Consider the following 14270-nt stretch of genomic DNA (forward strand, 5'->3'; position numbering starts at 1 on the left):
AATACGATTAAAAGAAATGTTTGAAGTAATGAGAATGACCTGTATTAATAAAAGTTACAGAAAGGTTAGAAATCTGGATGCCCATTAGTAGTAAAAATGTTCACTGTAGGTGAATGGATGGATTAGTACTCCAAGATGGTTTGGTCTTGTGGAAAGAATGGAGAATCGTAAATTGGGATAACATTGTTTAATTTGGAAGTGTTAGAAGGGGAATATTTGAAAAAAGACCGGGTAGATTGGGTGATAGGTATAGCAAAGGCGAGGAAGGCCCTTAAATATCCAGAAGCTTCTGATAGAGCGTGCGAGATTGAGGTGAATTGCGTATTGTGCTTATTGGTATTTAACTTGCAGCCGGTGAGCTCTGCATACTCGCGCCTAAGGATATTATAAGATATACAAGCGCCTAATTATTATTTATATATACTGTTCCTTATCAATGAAATGTAAAATGGTTGAGCATTGTTAGCGCAACACATTTAGAAAGACAAATGTCTATGATGTAAGCCATGTGTATATGAGAAATAAGGGAAAATACACTTCATATGTACAACGAGAAATGCATATTGGTTCCACAAGGTTTAATTTGTTGGTACTAAAATATGCATATTAACGATACATTTTATTGACAGTATTGCTTGTTCGTGAATATGGTAAATTACAGAAACCGAACATTAAATTCGGAACACCTCAAAAACTTGACAACACTTTCGTACGCAGTTGTGAAGCCGTGTCGCCGCTCAGCTTGTAAACAATGGCTGACACCACTTTGTCATTTAATCACATATTTTCCAAAGTACAGTCAACGCTGCCTGGATGCATAAAGAGTGAAAATGCTTCGCCAATAACGGATATTTTTAACAGTAAAATCCCGTAAGTTGTGTATATCTTGTCTAAATACTGTGCGTTATTCCCTTCGCCGATCGGGAGCCAACGTTGCCAGGCTGTGTGGGATAACGGTTATCTAATGACTGTCGAGTTATTAATCGCTTTATGGTGATTTAATTACATGCCAACAGATCACCGTGACTCCATTAATCTAAATATACCAAACTTTAGCTTTATTACTCAACGAATAGCTTGTATCACCGGCGTAGTCTTGATCCTGGACCAGGTCTTATGGAAGGTTGTCGTAAGAATGCGTTCAGGATAGGCCAGACGATGATGCCTTATATGCAGTTCAATTAATTATTTATCCTGCAGATAACTCGGTTTCATGTTTTTCATTACCAATTTATAGCCTATCCAACAATTAGGCTGTCGCCCGGGTTATTTGTTGAACACAGGTTAGGCTAGGTTTAGGGGCTGGGTTACCCTATTGGTTACAGCAGATTTGGTGGTATATAAAACTTCACGGTATTTCTAAGTAATATCTCACGAACTGCAGATTATGGAACGGTTCCCGTACTTAAAAGTCTTCCGGGAGCCGTATGTTCAAGAAGGTATCGGCTTAGGAAATCCATTGTAAAAGGAACCATACTAACCTAACCTAACCTAGTAGGCCATGTTACTCAGGCGGGGGACAGCATTCCAGGATGGCCAGCCTACAAAAACATAATCAGTTCTGAGGTTAATTACATGTTAATTACAGTCAGCCAATAAAAAATAATGGTAAACTCTTGATATGTAACCAAAATACTATAGGAAATGTCAATTTTAAAGGAAATACCTGATTCGGAGCTAATCCATAGTTCTACCAACTTGACTTCTGTTGCACTCCTGATTCCCGCCTGTTGCCGACTGGGACAGGTTACCGCCTTATTAGACGGTCCAGGGGGAGCAAACTCCCCCTGGTCCAGGTCAGGGCACATTGCCCCAAGTTAGGTTAGGTTGGTAAGATCTGGTTAGCCTAGGTCAGGACCTGGCATTATGGGAAACGTTATGTCTATCGATGTATGAGGAACCTGTCTTGGTCAATGATTGGCGGGAATCAGGCTGCTTAACTACATTAAGCTTTATCAGGATCAGACCTTTCCGATGTTTAGTTACTTGGTGGGGGAACCAGTTTGCCCCACGGGCAGGTCAGGGCACAGTGCCCTAAGTGAGGTTAGGAAGGTAAGGTCTGGCTAGGGAGCGGTTGGCAGTTTCAGATGTTGTGGGTTTCGCTCGTCGATTTCAGTCGAGACCCACCACCAGGTGGCAGTGGGTACCGCCAGAGAATTGGCGACGGATACAAAAAGATGGCGATTTAAAATCGACGAAACCGACCAACCTCAACCTTAGACGGCGTGTCTCATTTGGCCGGGGCTTCGCCTCTGACCCTCACCACCGCCGACCTAGGTCGCCACGGAAACCAACAAAACCGACCTAACCCAACATAGGGACGGGCGTGTTCTTACCCGGCCGTGGGCTTCCAGAAGGGCTGTGAAATTAGTAAATCTATAACTTTTCGAATAACACGCATTTCATTCAAGACGGAATCGGCGACATTAGACCCATTTTGGCGGTGTTGAAACGGGTTTTATTTAAGGGATATGCACGCTTAATTAATTCGAGAAAGCTTTAGGGGCAAGGGGACGCTGCCTTCTGGCCACACTTGCCACAAGTCCCGCTTGAAACGCAAAGTAGGCCACTTTTCATTAGGTAAAACCAGCAATGAACGCCGTGACACAAAACGCCTAAATCCATAAGGATCACTGACTTAGCCCCAAATTCCACGGGTCGGATACGACACTAAAGACACGAAAGTAGCCATGTTAGCAACTCTGAACCCGGGAGAGACTGAGAAGGTCGCGGGCATTTCGGTCGTTGGTCGCCAGCTGTTTGGGTGAACTACTTACCTTTGGCGGAGGGATCTCAGCACCGCAGAATGAGTTAGCGCCCAGCATACGAAACTGTAATCCACCCTGGCTAGGTAAAGATGTGGCGTTCCAGGAAAGGTTAGGTTTGCTTGGTCCTGTCGTTCTACACTTACCCCCATAATAATATAAGCAAGAGGCTGGCGAGACCATAAACATGAACAAAAGACAGTAAATATTCCATTCGGTGATTGGCGGGAACAAGGCTGCAGTAGTAGTCTTCAGTATCATCCAGTGTGCAATGACTAGCCAATATCTGTTGATACAGTTAAATGGTGGAGATTAAAGTTTGTTCAATTGGAGATTTTGACTTTCTCATGCAACCAATAATCTTATAGCAAAACTGAAGACTACTAGCCTACACGGTCTGCTTCCTGTCAGGGTAAATGTAAAGGAGACGGCCTTGTGGAGATATCATTTATTAATGTAATTTGTTGTCTAAACAATATAGAAAAGGGTACATGAAATAAAGTACAGGTGAGATAATTTTAGGAATTTAACAGTATGATTAGAAATTTGCTGTTTTTCGTTGTTTTTATGTTCATCGCGAGGGGTTTTTATTAAACATGGCTGAGGCTCCACGGGGCACCATATTTAGTACCGGCCCCTCCAGGATAAAAGCAAAATTATGAATGATAGATAGTAAATTAACGTTACCTTGAAGAGTTTCCCAAATATCACACTTGTACTGCATGATATACACCCTTTCTATAGTCTCATCAATAAATTATATTAATAAACGATATCTTTGTGTGGCTGCCTCCTTTACATTACCCCCACCAATTGCCAATCTGAATCTTTACCGCCTTTTGTTAATGTTTTTGCGTATGTTCAGCCTATGTCTTTTGTTTATGTTTACAATAATTGCCGTCTTTTGTTTATGTTTTTACATTCATCCACAAGGGGGTGGTACTAAATGCAGCACCCATTTTGCATGTAAATTGGTAGATACTGAACTAGAGGGGCACAGTAGTAGTCTGCAGTTTTACCAGTTTTCCTCTAAACCTTAATTGCATTGTAGATTTGACAATATAATTTTCCTGTGTTTTACTGTGTTTTTAATGTTCCTGATGTTCATTTCACTAGAAAATAACCTAATCAACCACAAGTGCACCTGTAGCGATAGACAGTAGGCATTACTTAAGATTCTTTGCAGCGTCCCTTTTCCCCCTAGCTGTAAACTCTTTCATCCCTTTTATTGTGCCTCCAGTCATATTCTTTCTTCCATCTTACTTTCCACCCTCTTCTACATTTTAAACCTTTTACTACATTTTAAGCCTCTTATTCACAGTTTTCCTTTCAGCGCTGAATGACGTCATAGGTCCCAGCACTTGGCCTTCAGCCTAAATTGTGTATTCTATCCATCTACCTAATCAACCACACCCAAAGTAATTTTACCTAACACAGGGTATCAGGTCCTTACCCAGGTGCATGTTGTTGGTTTGAAAACATTCCATAAACTTCCCTTAATCTGAGTAAGAACTATCAATGGAATTATGGTCCTTTATTTTACTTGTTTTGTGTTTTCCCTCGCCTAAAAACCCTGCTTTCCCACTGTGGTCCCCCAAATTGTAGGATATGAGGATAAGGTCCACTGTCTCTAAAAGTAGACATGGGCTTTGGTAATGAAACGAATGTCAGAAACATTTAAAACATTAACAGATAGGGAAGTTATATTTTCAACTCCAAAATGCAGTGTATAATGGCTTAAAGTAAAATGATACCCACAGTTGTTTATATGCGTGTTAGAATCTTGCTGATCACCGCGCATGCGGGTCACAGGCAGAATTTCAGATGTGTTGATTGATTTTGCCTTTCATCTCAGTCAACACAAATTTATCCTCAAAGATATTTTTACGTGGATACAGTCCCTCATGGCAGTTTTCAGGCCGGTGAAGTACCCCCTGCTGGGTCAATGGATGGTGCTTTTAAGCAGGCTGCACTATCACATTTGTGTTGGAGGGAGGGTGTTCAAGGCTCATCCCTCCCCCTACTAGGTTAGGGCATGAAACCCTAGAATAGGTTAGGTTAGGATGTATCTGACTTGAATTGTCCTTGAGGGTAAATTTGTGCTGACATAGACAGAGATTAAGTCCAATGCATTTGTTCAAATGATTCAGATTAAAATGCTGCAGCACAGTCACAATTTAGTAGGTGTTCTGCCTTGTAGATCAGCAGAGCAATAGTCACATTACATTATGAAATTCTACATATCCACCGTGCCAAATATGATTAATTGCCCCTAGCTGCAATCCTTTTCATTCCTTTAACTATACTTCGTTCGTATTCTCTTTCTTCCATCTGACTTTCCACCCTCCCTTTGCAATTGTTTCAACATTACTTTCAGTGCTGAATGACCTCATATTCCCCAGTGTTTGTCCACCAGTTCCTTGCATATACAATTCTCTTGAATTTTTTACCAGTTCCAGCTGGCGATAGAAGATTTATCCTTATGTTAAGACTGCAGGTTCGTTAGTTATGAAAAATACAAGTTATGTAAAAAATTTGTGATTTCAATTCAATTCAGTTCAGTCAGGTTCTCTTTTGGTTTCTGCAAGGTTTCTTTGTGTAGTTTCCAAACTTTGTGTTTCAGCCTCTGAGAAACTTGAAGAGGATCTCAGTGGTTTGGTTGTGAATAGCAATAAGGAAGAGTGAGGACTAAGAAGTCAACAAAGTAGGTTAATTTTAGCTACTTTTTAATTTAGCTGCATTAGGAAACCCCTTCCCTCAGCCTGTGGTGCTTGACTGAAAAACAATTATTTTTTAATTGCTATTAATTTTTCTTCACAACTAAGCAGGGGAATTATCCTTGCCTCCACATCCCAAATTCCAGTAACCCAACTTTCTATAGTAGGGAGACATATTTTTGGGGGGTTAGGCACAGCTTTTGTTTATTTTTTATATATATACTTTTCTCTGCATAGATTCCTTAGGCCTGAGTTGAGCAAGGATGTTTAGTTTATCTCGGGCATTGTGTAAAGGGAAAGAAATATGAAAGATTTATATTTTCAGTTCATATTTGTTAAAGTATTTTCAGTTTATTTTAGTTACTCTTGCATTTATAATTCAGGTATGTTTAGTGGGAGAATTAGACTTAATTTTATACTAATTTTTATATATTTTCATCCTGAATATTATCCTAATGTTACAAATTTATTTTACAGAGAAACAACAAAGCACTGCATTGAAGTTGCAGTTCGTAATTATGTCACCAAAAAAATTATTCAGGGAGAAAAAACAAACTTGGGTGCTATCAGAGCTGTTACACTGGTAAGATACAAAGATTATACAGTACAGTTCTCTATGCCCTGTATATATTGCCCTTTGATTGCTCTATGTGAACTTTTGTGACCTCAGATTTTCTGATAGAATAGTGTCCCCTTGCAAGGTAGCTTATTATGTATTTAATCTTTCAGCATATCCCATGAGTGTGTTGTAGACGTTGAATAAGTATTCCCATAGAATCATTAAATAAAAGAAGCTAGGATATGTAGTCTTATTCGGTTTAGCTCTGCAAATTAATTTGTGTTTAGTAATCTGTGATAATGTATGGATGTAATGAGTTTTGTGTGATTTATACATTACTGATGTATCAAACTGAAAGAAATTGGTTTTGTGTCATCTTTTGTTTCTCCTTATATGTTTTCAGGTCTGCATAGAGTTGGTTCGGAATGAGTTGAGCTTACCTACACTACCAGTCCAGGTTCTTGGGGACTCTTTTGATGGTCTTACCATTGATCTCTGTGAAGAACTGTTCACGTTTGTTGAGTCCAATGTCAGCATATGGAAAGAAGACACGTTCTTCTCACCGTGCAAGACAAGCGTTTTGCGAATGTGCAATGGTAAGTTCGTTCTAGTACGTTGTGTTTTACAAAGGCTCTTTAAAAGGTGTTTCTTGCTGAAATAATTTTTTGAATATTGTGTGTATGGTATTGACATGTCAGGAATTGGCCTAAAATCATTTCATGGAGTCAGTGATATTTTGATTTTCATGAAGTACTTTTTACTTGAAAATTACTGAAGAGTATGGTTACTCAGCAGTCATAGTGAAAAGGGTTTGAGAGCTATGGAGTATTTGTTCCAAATGCACTGGAAAATATATTCTTGTTTATTGCTGTCTTATAGAGTATATTAATAAATATTTAAGATAGAAACTTTTATTATGGGGAGAAACTTGCTGGAAAAAATAATGTAATTGTGACAATTCTTATTACTGTAGTTCCCAATTGTAATTTTCATTGTAAAATATTGATTACTTACATTTATTTGCAGATTTGTTGCGGAGATTATCACGTTCTCAGAACACTGTGTTCTGTGGTAGAATACTGCTCTTTTTGGCAAGGTTTTTCCCATTTTCTGAGCGTTCTGGTCTAAATTTGATATCTGAATTCAACCTTGAAAATGTCACAACATTCACCAATGTGGAACAGGACCCAGAGGAAATGGAAGGTAAAGTCTCCTTTTCATTGACGACTAATAAAAAAACTCACAGTGATTTCAATACTGTCTTTACAATAAAATTAGTTTTTTACAAACTCATTACAGGTAGTTTTCAACTTAGAACTGCAATTTCTCCAACTGACTGGGCTTAAATAGATTTGGTATAAGACTGCATTTATTTTATGTGCAAAAATCACGATACTTAACAGTATCATGTATAATAAAATTATATCATCTATAAGTCATATTGTTTGCTGTTTTTAAACCCTTTTCTTACCATTTTCCTAGTTGGTATTTAGACTGTCTGAGATACATTAGAATCTCATTGGCATGTCTTCTGGAAAGTAAAGCTATTCATTTTATAAAAATCTTGACACAGGTTTTTATTCTGTACTGCACATTTTTTAGGGCAGTTTAAGTGACCATTTGATTTTGGTATTTCAGAGGAAACCAAAGAGAAGGAAGGTGGAGGAGTCAGTCTAGATTATACTTTGTATACAAAGTTTTGGTCACTACAGGACTTTTTCCGAAATCCTCCTCAGTGTTTTCAAAAAGCACCATGGAAAATGTTTACAGTGGTAAGTTTATTAGTTTACTGTTTCAGTCTTGTAATATGTGTATGTTTTTTGTAAATACTGTATGATGATATCCTTTATCAGAAAGCGATGTATTGTATCTCATTTTTATAAGTGGTTAAACTAATTTTTGCGAAGTTCGGTATACAGTATTGATTTCCCTCTTACTCGCAGTATTGTGGAGATGTTTTAGAAGCCTTCAAGAGCTTCAAGTTGGACAATGTACAAAGTCGCAGCACTACTGCAGCACAGATATCACGCTCACTATCAACAGAACCTTCAACCCAAGAGAATTCAAAGTCAGAACCACAGGTAAGCAATATAGAATTAGTTGAATTAGTGCCAAGTTTGTTATTGTTGATGGTGGAACTCTTCGTAACTAATTGCATTAGAAACTTCTCAAAATTACTGTCCAAAAATTACATTTTTTCTAATAAGTTGTATGAAACTGATGTAGATCTTGCAGTATGTTGAATTCCTGGTATTGACATTGATTATTTAAAATCACTGAAAGAAGCCCACTGATAAATGATGGATGCTTTCCCCACAAACAGGAGCATGATTGTGTTTACAATAAGTTTATTGAAAAAGTGCTGTTAAAATTGATGACTATCAAAACATCCCCTATAGTGTTAAACATCATCATCAAAGTAAAGTCCAGTAGCCTTAAAACCTTGGTCCAGGTAACATTGTAATGCATCAGCCTTCTCTCAGACTGCTCCAGTTTTAAGAGTCCTTTTCTGCCTTATGTCCCCAACAGTTTAATATAAAGAAAAGATCAGTAACTGGTTTGGTACATTACAGAAACAATAAGAATTTTTATGATTATTTTTCATGTATCTTGTACTGTATTTGCTTTTTGACAAAGTTTTCATGATGTAACATTCAACTTATGATGGAATTTTTTTTTTTTTTTGTATTTCCAGGATCAATATTTTGCTAAATACCTGACCAATCAGAAACTCCTTGATCTCCAGTTCTCTGATGCTAACTTCCGTCGCTATGTTTTACTACAAATTCTCATACTAACGCAGTATCTAACGTCAGACATTCGATTCAAAACGTAAGTACTTTCTTCTTTATACTCCATCGTGTTCAAGAAATTTACAGCTCTTTAGATTTACAGTATGCTTTGTTTGCCGTAGATGTTATTTCTAATCTCACATCCTCTAGTGGTCATGAGCCCAATTAGATAGATATCATAAGCTTGCTAATCTTTATTAGCTTTTCAGCTAGAGGATACAAGTTTTATTATAAAATAAACCTTTGATTATCATACTTTTTTTGTCAGGGGGTAATCTGGATCATTCATCCTCATCCTCATGATTCATCCCTCATTTATCTGGCACAATGGAGGTGCATGTATTCTGGAGCACCAGCCATTGTACCTCCTGTGCATGGGAGGTATACTGTTGTGTGTTTCTTCCATCGTCAACTCATTACTTGTGGAAGCATCCATTGTTAAGAGAAATCATACTCCAGAGATTGAACTTTTCCAAGCTTCATTCTCTCTATTGAAGGGCTCATCTGCCTCATCCTCTTTGAAATTGCAATTCAGGCTATGTATGATTAAGGAGTTTGTAATAAACAATGTTTTTACAACAAAATGTCTACACAGTAAAGCCCCCATATTCGCGGTCTCACGATCCGCAGATTTCTCTATGGAACATACCCATTATTCGGTGAAAATTCGCCAATTTGCGGTATTTTTCAACGAGAAATATTCACTGATTACTGTATTTTCATGACTAATTGCACTTTTTGTGATAAAACTATTAAGATACTCAGGTACCGAGGTAGTGCTCAAGTTATGATAATTCGCCTTATGATAGTTCGATGGGGTAAGCAATTAATACCGATACAACAATATTTAGAAAATATTTTTAAATTCCTCACGGGCACAGGCAGCAGTGTACAATCAGGCAGCAAGAGAGACCAAATTACATTAGACCACCTTCTTTTCCTCCATCTCTTTATCCCATCTTCTTGTTAAAAAGGTAAAAGAGAATGATAAAAGTATTGTTAGTAACGTTATACTCTTGGGTAAATGTGTACAGCCATAAACAAACGAACGAGAAACTGTTGTTGTGCTTATAACCGAATCAGATAACAACAGCCGTTTTGCTTGTATTTCAACCATCGTACTGTAAACAATTACCGTAGTTATAGTACAAATGAAGTTAAGTAGAATAGGACTTGATATATTTTTACATTATACCCTTATTCGGTACGGATAAAAGATCGGCAAAGAAATATACTGCTAAATTTAAGCTGCAAGTTGTAGCTGAAGCTGAGAAAACAATGTTCAAGCTGCTGATTATAAATTATCGTGTATCGGCAACATGGATGAAACTCAACCGTAATTAAAATTGGAGAGGAATTATTTTAATCAAAACTAGTGGGCATGAAAGACCACACATTACTGCTATTTTTACACCGATAAATGATGAATATGTAAAGTTTGCTTTATGATGAAATCGGGCAAAAATAGCCAACGGAATCTTGATTTTTTTTTTTTTTTTTTATATACACAAAACGAACATGCCCCCAAACGGCTAGCGTCATCTGTTGACGAAAAAATAGCAAAATTAATTTCACAACAGGATGCATTTAAGTTATATTTCGACTGAAAAACACTTCGTATGACAAAAAATAACCTCCCCATATAAGTAAAGTATTGTAGAGATTCATTTACGCTAACTAGAAGCAAGAAAAGTGCTCTGAACTGAGTTAAACCCGGCGAAATAAACTAACTGCGTAATCGATTTCCAAACCAAAACATTGATCACTATGATCGCAATTTATAATACAAAATCAATATAATATATATACAATATTATTGGATACAGTGAAGTTCTTCATGGGTGGGGGGGGTAGAGCTCTCAGCTAGCACGCTGTTGGCCCAGCGTTTGACTCTCTGACTGGCCAGTGAAGAATTAGAGGAATTTATTTCTGGTGATAGAAATTCATTTCTCGTCATAATGTGGTTCGGATTCCACAATAAGCTGTAGGTCCCGTTGCTAGGTAACCAGTTGGTTCTTAGCCACGTAAAATAAATCTAATCCTTCGGGCCAGCCCTAGGAGAGCTGTTAATCAGCTCAGTGGTCTGGTTAAACCAAGATATAGTTAACTTAACAGTGAATTAAAGCGTAACATTTTAAAAGATCCATGGAAAAGATGCATATTCATTATGTTGATGTTTGTATAATACTGTTATGTGAGTATAGAGTACAGCATAATGTAGGTTAGGCTACCTTACATGTATTTGTATACGATGTACCATAGTGTAGGCTAAGCTAATTCTTGTTTGTTATTCAATTTCTCTTTGTATTGAATTATCATAAGTCACTCTGCATGAACTCCAAAATTAGTTGGTATCAATTGCTATACCATGTATGCGTAAGTATACTTTATAGTGTAGGCTAGGCTACCATATTTGTATACATGGTACTGAATACCCTAGTGTAGGCTAGGCTGTATTTGAGATACGTTTTTTCCAACAAACAATGGGTTTTTTGGAACCTAACCCCATCGTAAGTAGGATAATACCTGTATGAGCATTTTTAGATTTTTTTTTTGTGTTTGAACTATCAAAATAGGCAGTTCTAAGTGTTTTTAAAAGGGTTCTAAGTGTGCGCGGAATTTAGCAATTGTTGGGGTGTGTGGTACACATCCCCCGCAAGTATGGGGGTGTACTGCATATACAACCATTCATCTCACCTCCAGGTTCCCACCTCCATTCCCCTCTCTTGTCAGATAGAGGATTGGCACAGAAGGATGGGAAATAATGTTGCCATGCATGCATTGGAGTTAGCTGGTACCTGTGCAATTGTGAGTTTTCCCTCACGTTTTAAACTGGTGAGCCTGATAAAGGCTATTTGTGCCGAGTGAGTTTGTATAAAAAATCTCGTATTGTCAAATCATTGTATTTGTAAGAATTATAGACATCAACATCTGGTGTGTTGTATCAAAAAGAAACAATGCTCTGGAGCTCAGTGGTCTGGTTAAACTGCCTAATAATACCAACATTATACATGTATTTTCCTTTGCACTAGAAGTGCTTGTATGGGTGGTGTGAACGTTAGTTATCTTGGTGAGAATTGATGCAAATTAATGCTGTTGCTCAGATAGGCAGTTTGGCAAACAAAATTAATGTATTATTTCCCTCTTTTAAGAGAAACGCTTACAGAGGAACAACTTGCCTGGGTCAGAAAGACTGAAGAACTGGTGTTCTCTTTATTAGCTGAAACGCCGCCTGATGGAATGGCATTTGTTGGGACAGTAAAACACATTCTCAAGGTAAGAGATTAATGTCAGTAGGTAAATTTTAATACAGCATAGAATCATTGTTTATTGTTAGTTCAGTGTGAGTTAGAAAATGTGGCAGTATAAATATTTTTAATCATTATATTGTGTTTTACTCATAGCGAGAACTGATGTGGAGCGATTGGAAGAATAACGGCTGTCCGGACATCAAAGGCCCGAATGACGAAGCAGATAAAAACCAGAATGGCAAAGTAAGTGTGGTAATTTTTTGTACTTCAGATAGGATATTTCAAAGGTTTAAAAGTTATTTAAAATTAAAATTAGTTTTGAATGATGTTAGTCTGTCATTTAGAAACTTTTGTGGTTCATTTACAATAGGAAAAATTGTACATGGTCAAATGTCGTGGAAGGAAGTGCAAAGAGAAATTTTATACAGCATATAAAATTATTAAGGCTGCTATTTAAAAATGCATGTGTATACAATGTGTATATGTGGAAAGATAAAATTCATAAAAAAAGTGAGCACCATTTGTGGCTAAAACATTATTCTTAAGGGGAGCGCACTCTTCGATTTTTTATGAATATTTTTGAAATTTAAAAAAAATGGTTAAATGGCCGTAAGACATGAGCAACACCATTATCACGTGACCAAAGCATTTTTTCGAAATATTAAAATTGATGGGGTTTTGGGCCTCCGCCCCCCACACGGTGAGGTAGGGCTGACGTTTGGCTCCCAATGACTATTGTCATTTTTTCCTTTATTTGCCTAATTTATTAATTATTTTGATTTTTATATCACCTTAACTCCTATGTCTGGCAACAACAATGGTTTGTTCCTCGGTGAATGTGTGGTGACGTGGTCTAAGAGACAGGGTGCCGAGTCAGTTGCCCCCAAACATTGAAAGTGGTTGGTGGGCAACTTTTTACTGTGAGCAATTTTTTCACTATTTGCGGTGGTTTTTTTTTTTTTTTTTTTTTTTTTTTTTTTACATCCAGTAACTCTAAATACAATCTATATACGTTCACCTGCAAAAATACGCTCACAGTTGATGAAATGAATAAAGGATGATGAAAAGAGAGTACTGTATATGATGACAAGTTCATTATATCTAGATCTCAGTTACAAAAAATAGTGTCGGGTATTAGATGCAAGGTAGGAAATTGCAGGGGTAAAGTTCAGGTCGAAGTCTCTGCCAATAAATGGGATACTGATATTTTAATGAAGTGCCAATCGTGTAGGTTTACAGTTAGTGCCCCAGCAAAGCGAATTACCAATGGAAAATCTCGGCACCATCAATTGAGTGAGATAAATATTGAGGAAATTAAGCACAACTTCGACTATGAGAAATTCAACTTACTAACACATCTGTTTGGCGCAAGTGAAAGTATAGAAGTTCTTCATTCGAGAGACAAAAAGGCTTGAAAATCAAACTCCAAAGACCAAAAGACCAAACAAGTGAAAAAAACAACTGAAAATGAGTCAAGAATATCAGCCAGGTAGCTACCAAACTTTTAGTTTCTTAGTTTCAAACCAGGCAACAATGAGTCAGGTGGTACTTGATGATACCCTCGCCTTGAGCGAATAATACCCCTTTTTATAAAGGGTGGGGGTGACCTGGAGCCAGAAATCAACCAAAATAATGCTCTAAGATAAGTTTTTTCCACGAGTGCCAAAAAAAAACACTTTTTGACCTTTACGGTCGTTTTTCTCAGTTTTCATTTTTTTGCACTTCAAACGCTAACTACTTTGTTATTTTTAGGCCAATTTTATAGTTAAATATACCATTGGAAAGAGGAATGAAAGACGAATATTTTTTGGGGGCTAGATTTTTTCTTTGGGTGACAAGGAACCCGTGATAATCAAATTATACAAATTTGGGGGGAAAATCTCCCCCTCACCCCCATCCAAAAAAAAGGAAAAATAGAAAAACTCTTCCCATTATTTTTTTCCTACTATAATACACTTTCTGTGCATGAAGCCGAATTGCAATAGCTTTAAAAATGAAGGAGGAGAAACATTTTTAATTTTTAAATTTTTTTTTTATTTTTTAATAAAATCCAAAATAATCATCCGATCACTCTCAAATTTTTTCTGGAACATCACATTATATATATGTACAGTATAAAATATAAAATTTTCATAAAAATAAGATTTTTTTTAACTTTTCTTGTTTTTGCGTAGTTACCTTTTTCA

General features: G+C 37.1%; 1 protein-coding gene across 1 annotated transcript in view; it reads left to right on the forward strand.

Annotated features, from left to right (window-relative positions):
• The first annotated feature begins 533 nt into the window (after positions 1 to 533).
• Positions 534 to 14270, forward strand: part of Hpr1 (THO complex 1-like protein Hpr1) — a 28734-nt gene continuing 14997 nt past the window's right edge. The window contains exons 1-9 of the mRNA XM_067082732.1: positions 534 to 870; positions 5960 to 6065; positions 6445 to 6637; positions 7068 to 7244; positions 7680 to 7813; positions 7985 to 8122; positions 8737 to 8873; positions 11986 to 12109; positions 12238 to 12327. Coding sequence (XP_066938833.1) covers positions 752 to 870; positions 5960 to 6065; positions 6445 to 6637; positions 7068 to 7244; positions 7680 to 7813; positions 7985 to 8122; positions 8737 to 8873; positions 11986 to 12109; positions 12238 to 12327 — 1218 coding nt within the window. The 5' untranslated portion in view covers positions 534 to 751. The remainder of the gene's footprint in view (positions 871 to 5959; positions 6066 to 6444; positions 6638 to 7067; positions 7245 to 7679; positions 7814 to 7984; positions 8123 to 8736; positions 8874 to 11985; positions 12110 to 12237; positions 12328 to 14270) is intronic.

The sequence above is a fragment of the Macrobrachium rosenbergii genome, chromosome 39 (genome assembly GCF_040412425.1).
Source record: "Macrobrachium rosenbergii isolate ZJJX-2024 chromosome 39, ASM4041242v1, whole genome shotgun sequence".
In the NCBI taxonomy this organism is placed as follows: Eukaryota; Metazoa; Arthropoda; class Malacostraca; order Decapoda; family Palaemonidae; genus Macrobrachium; species Macrobrachium rosenbergii.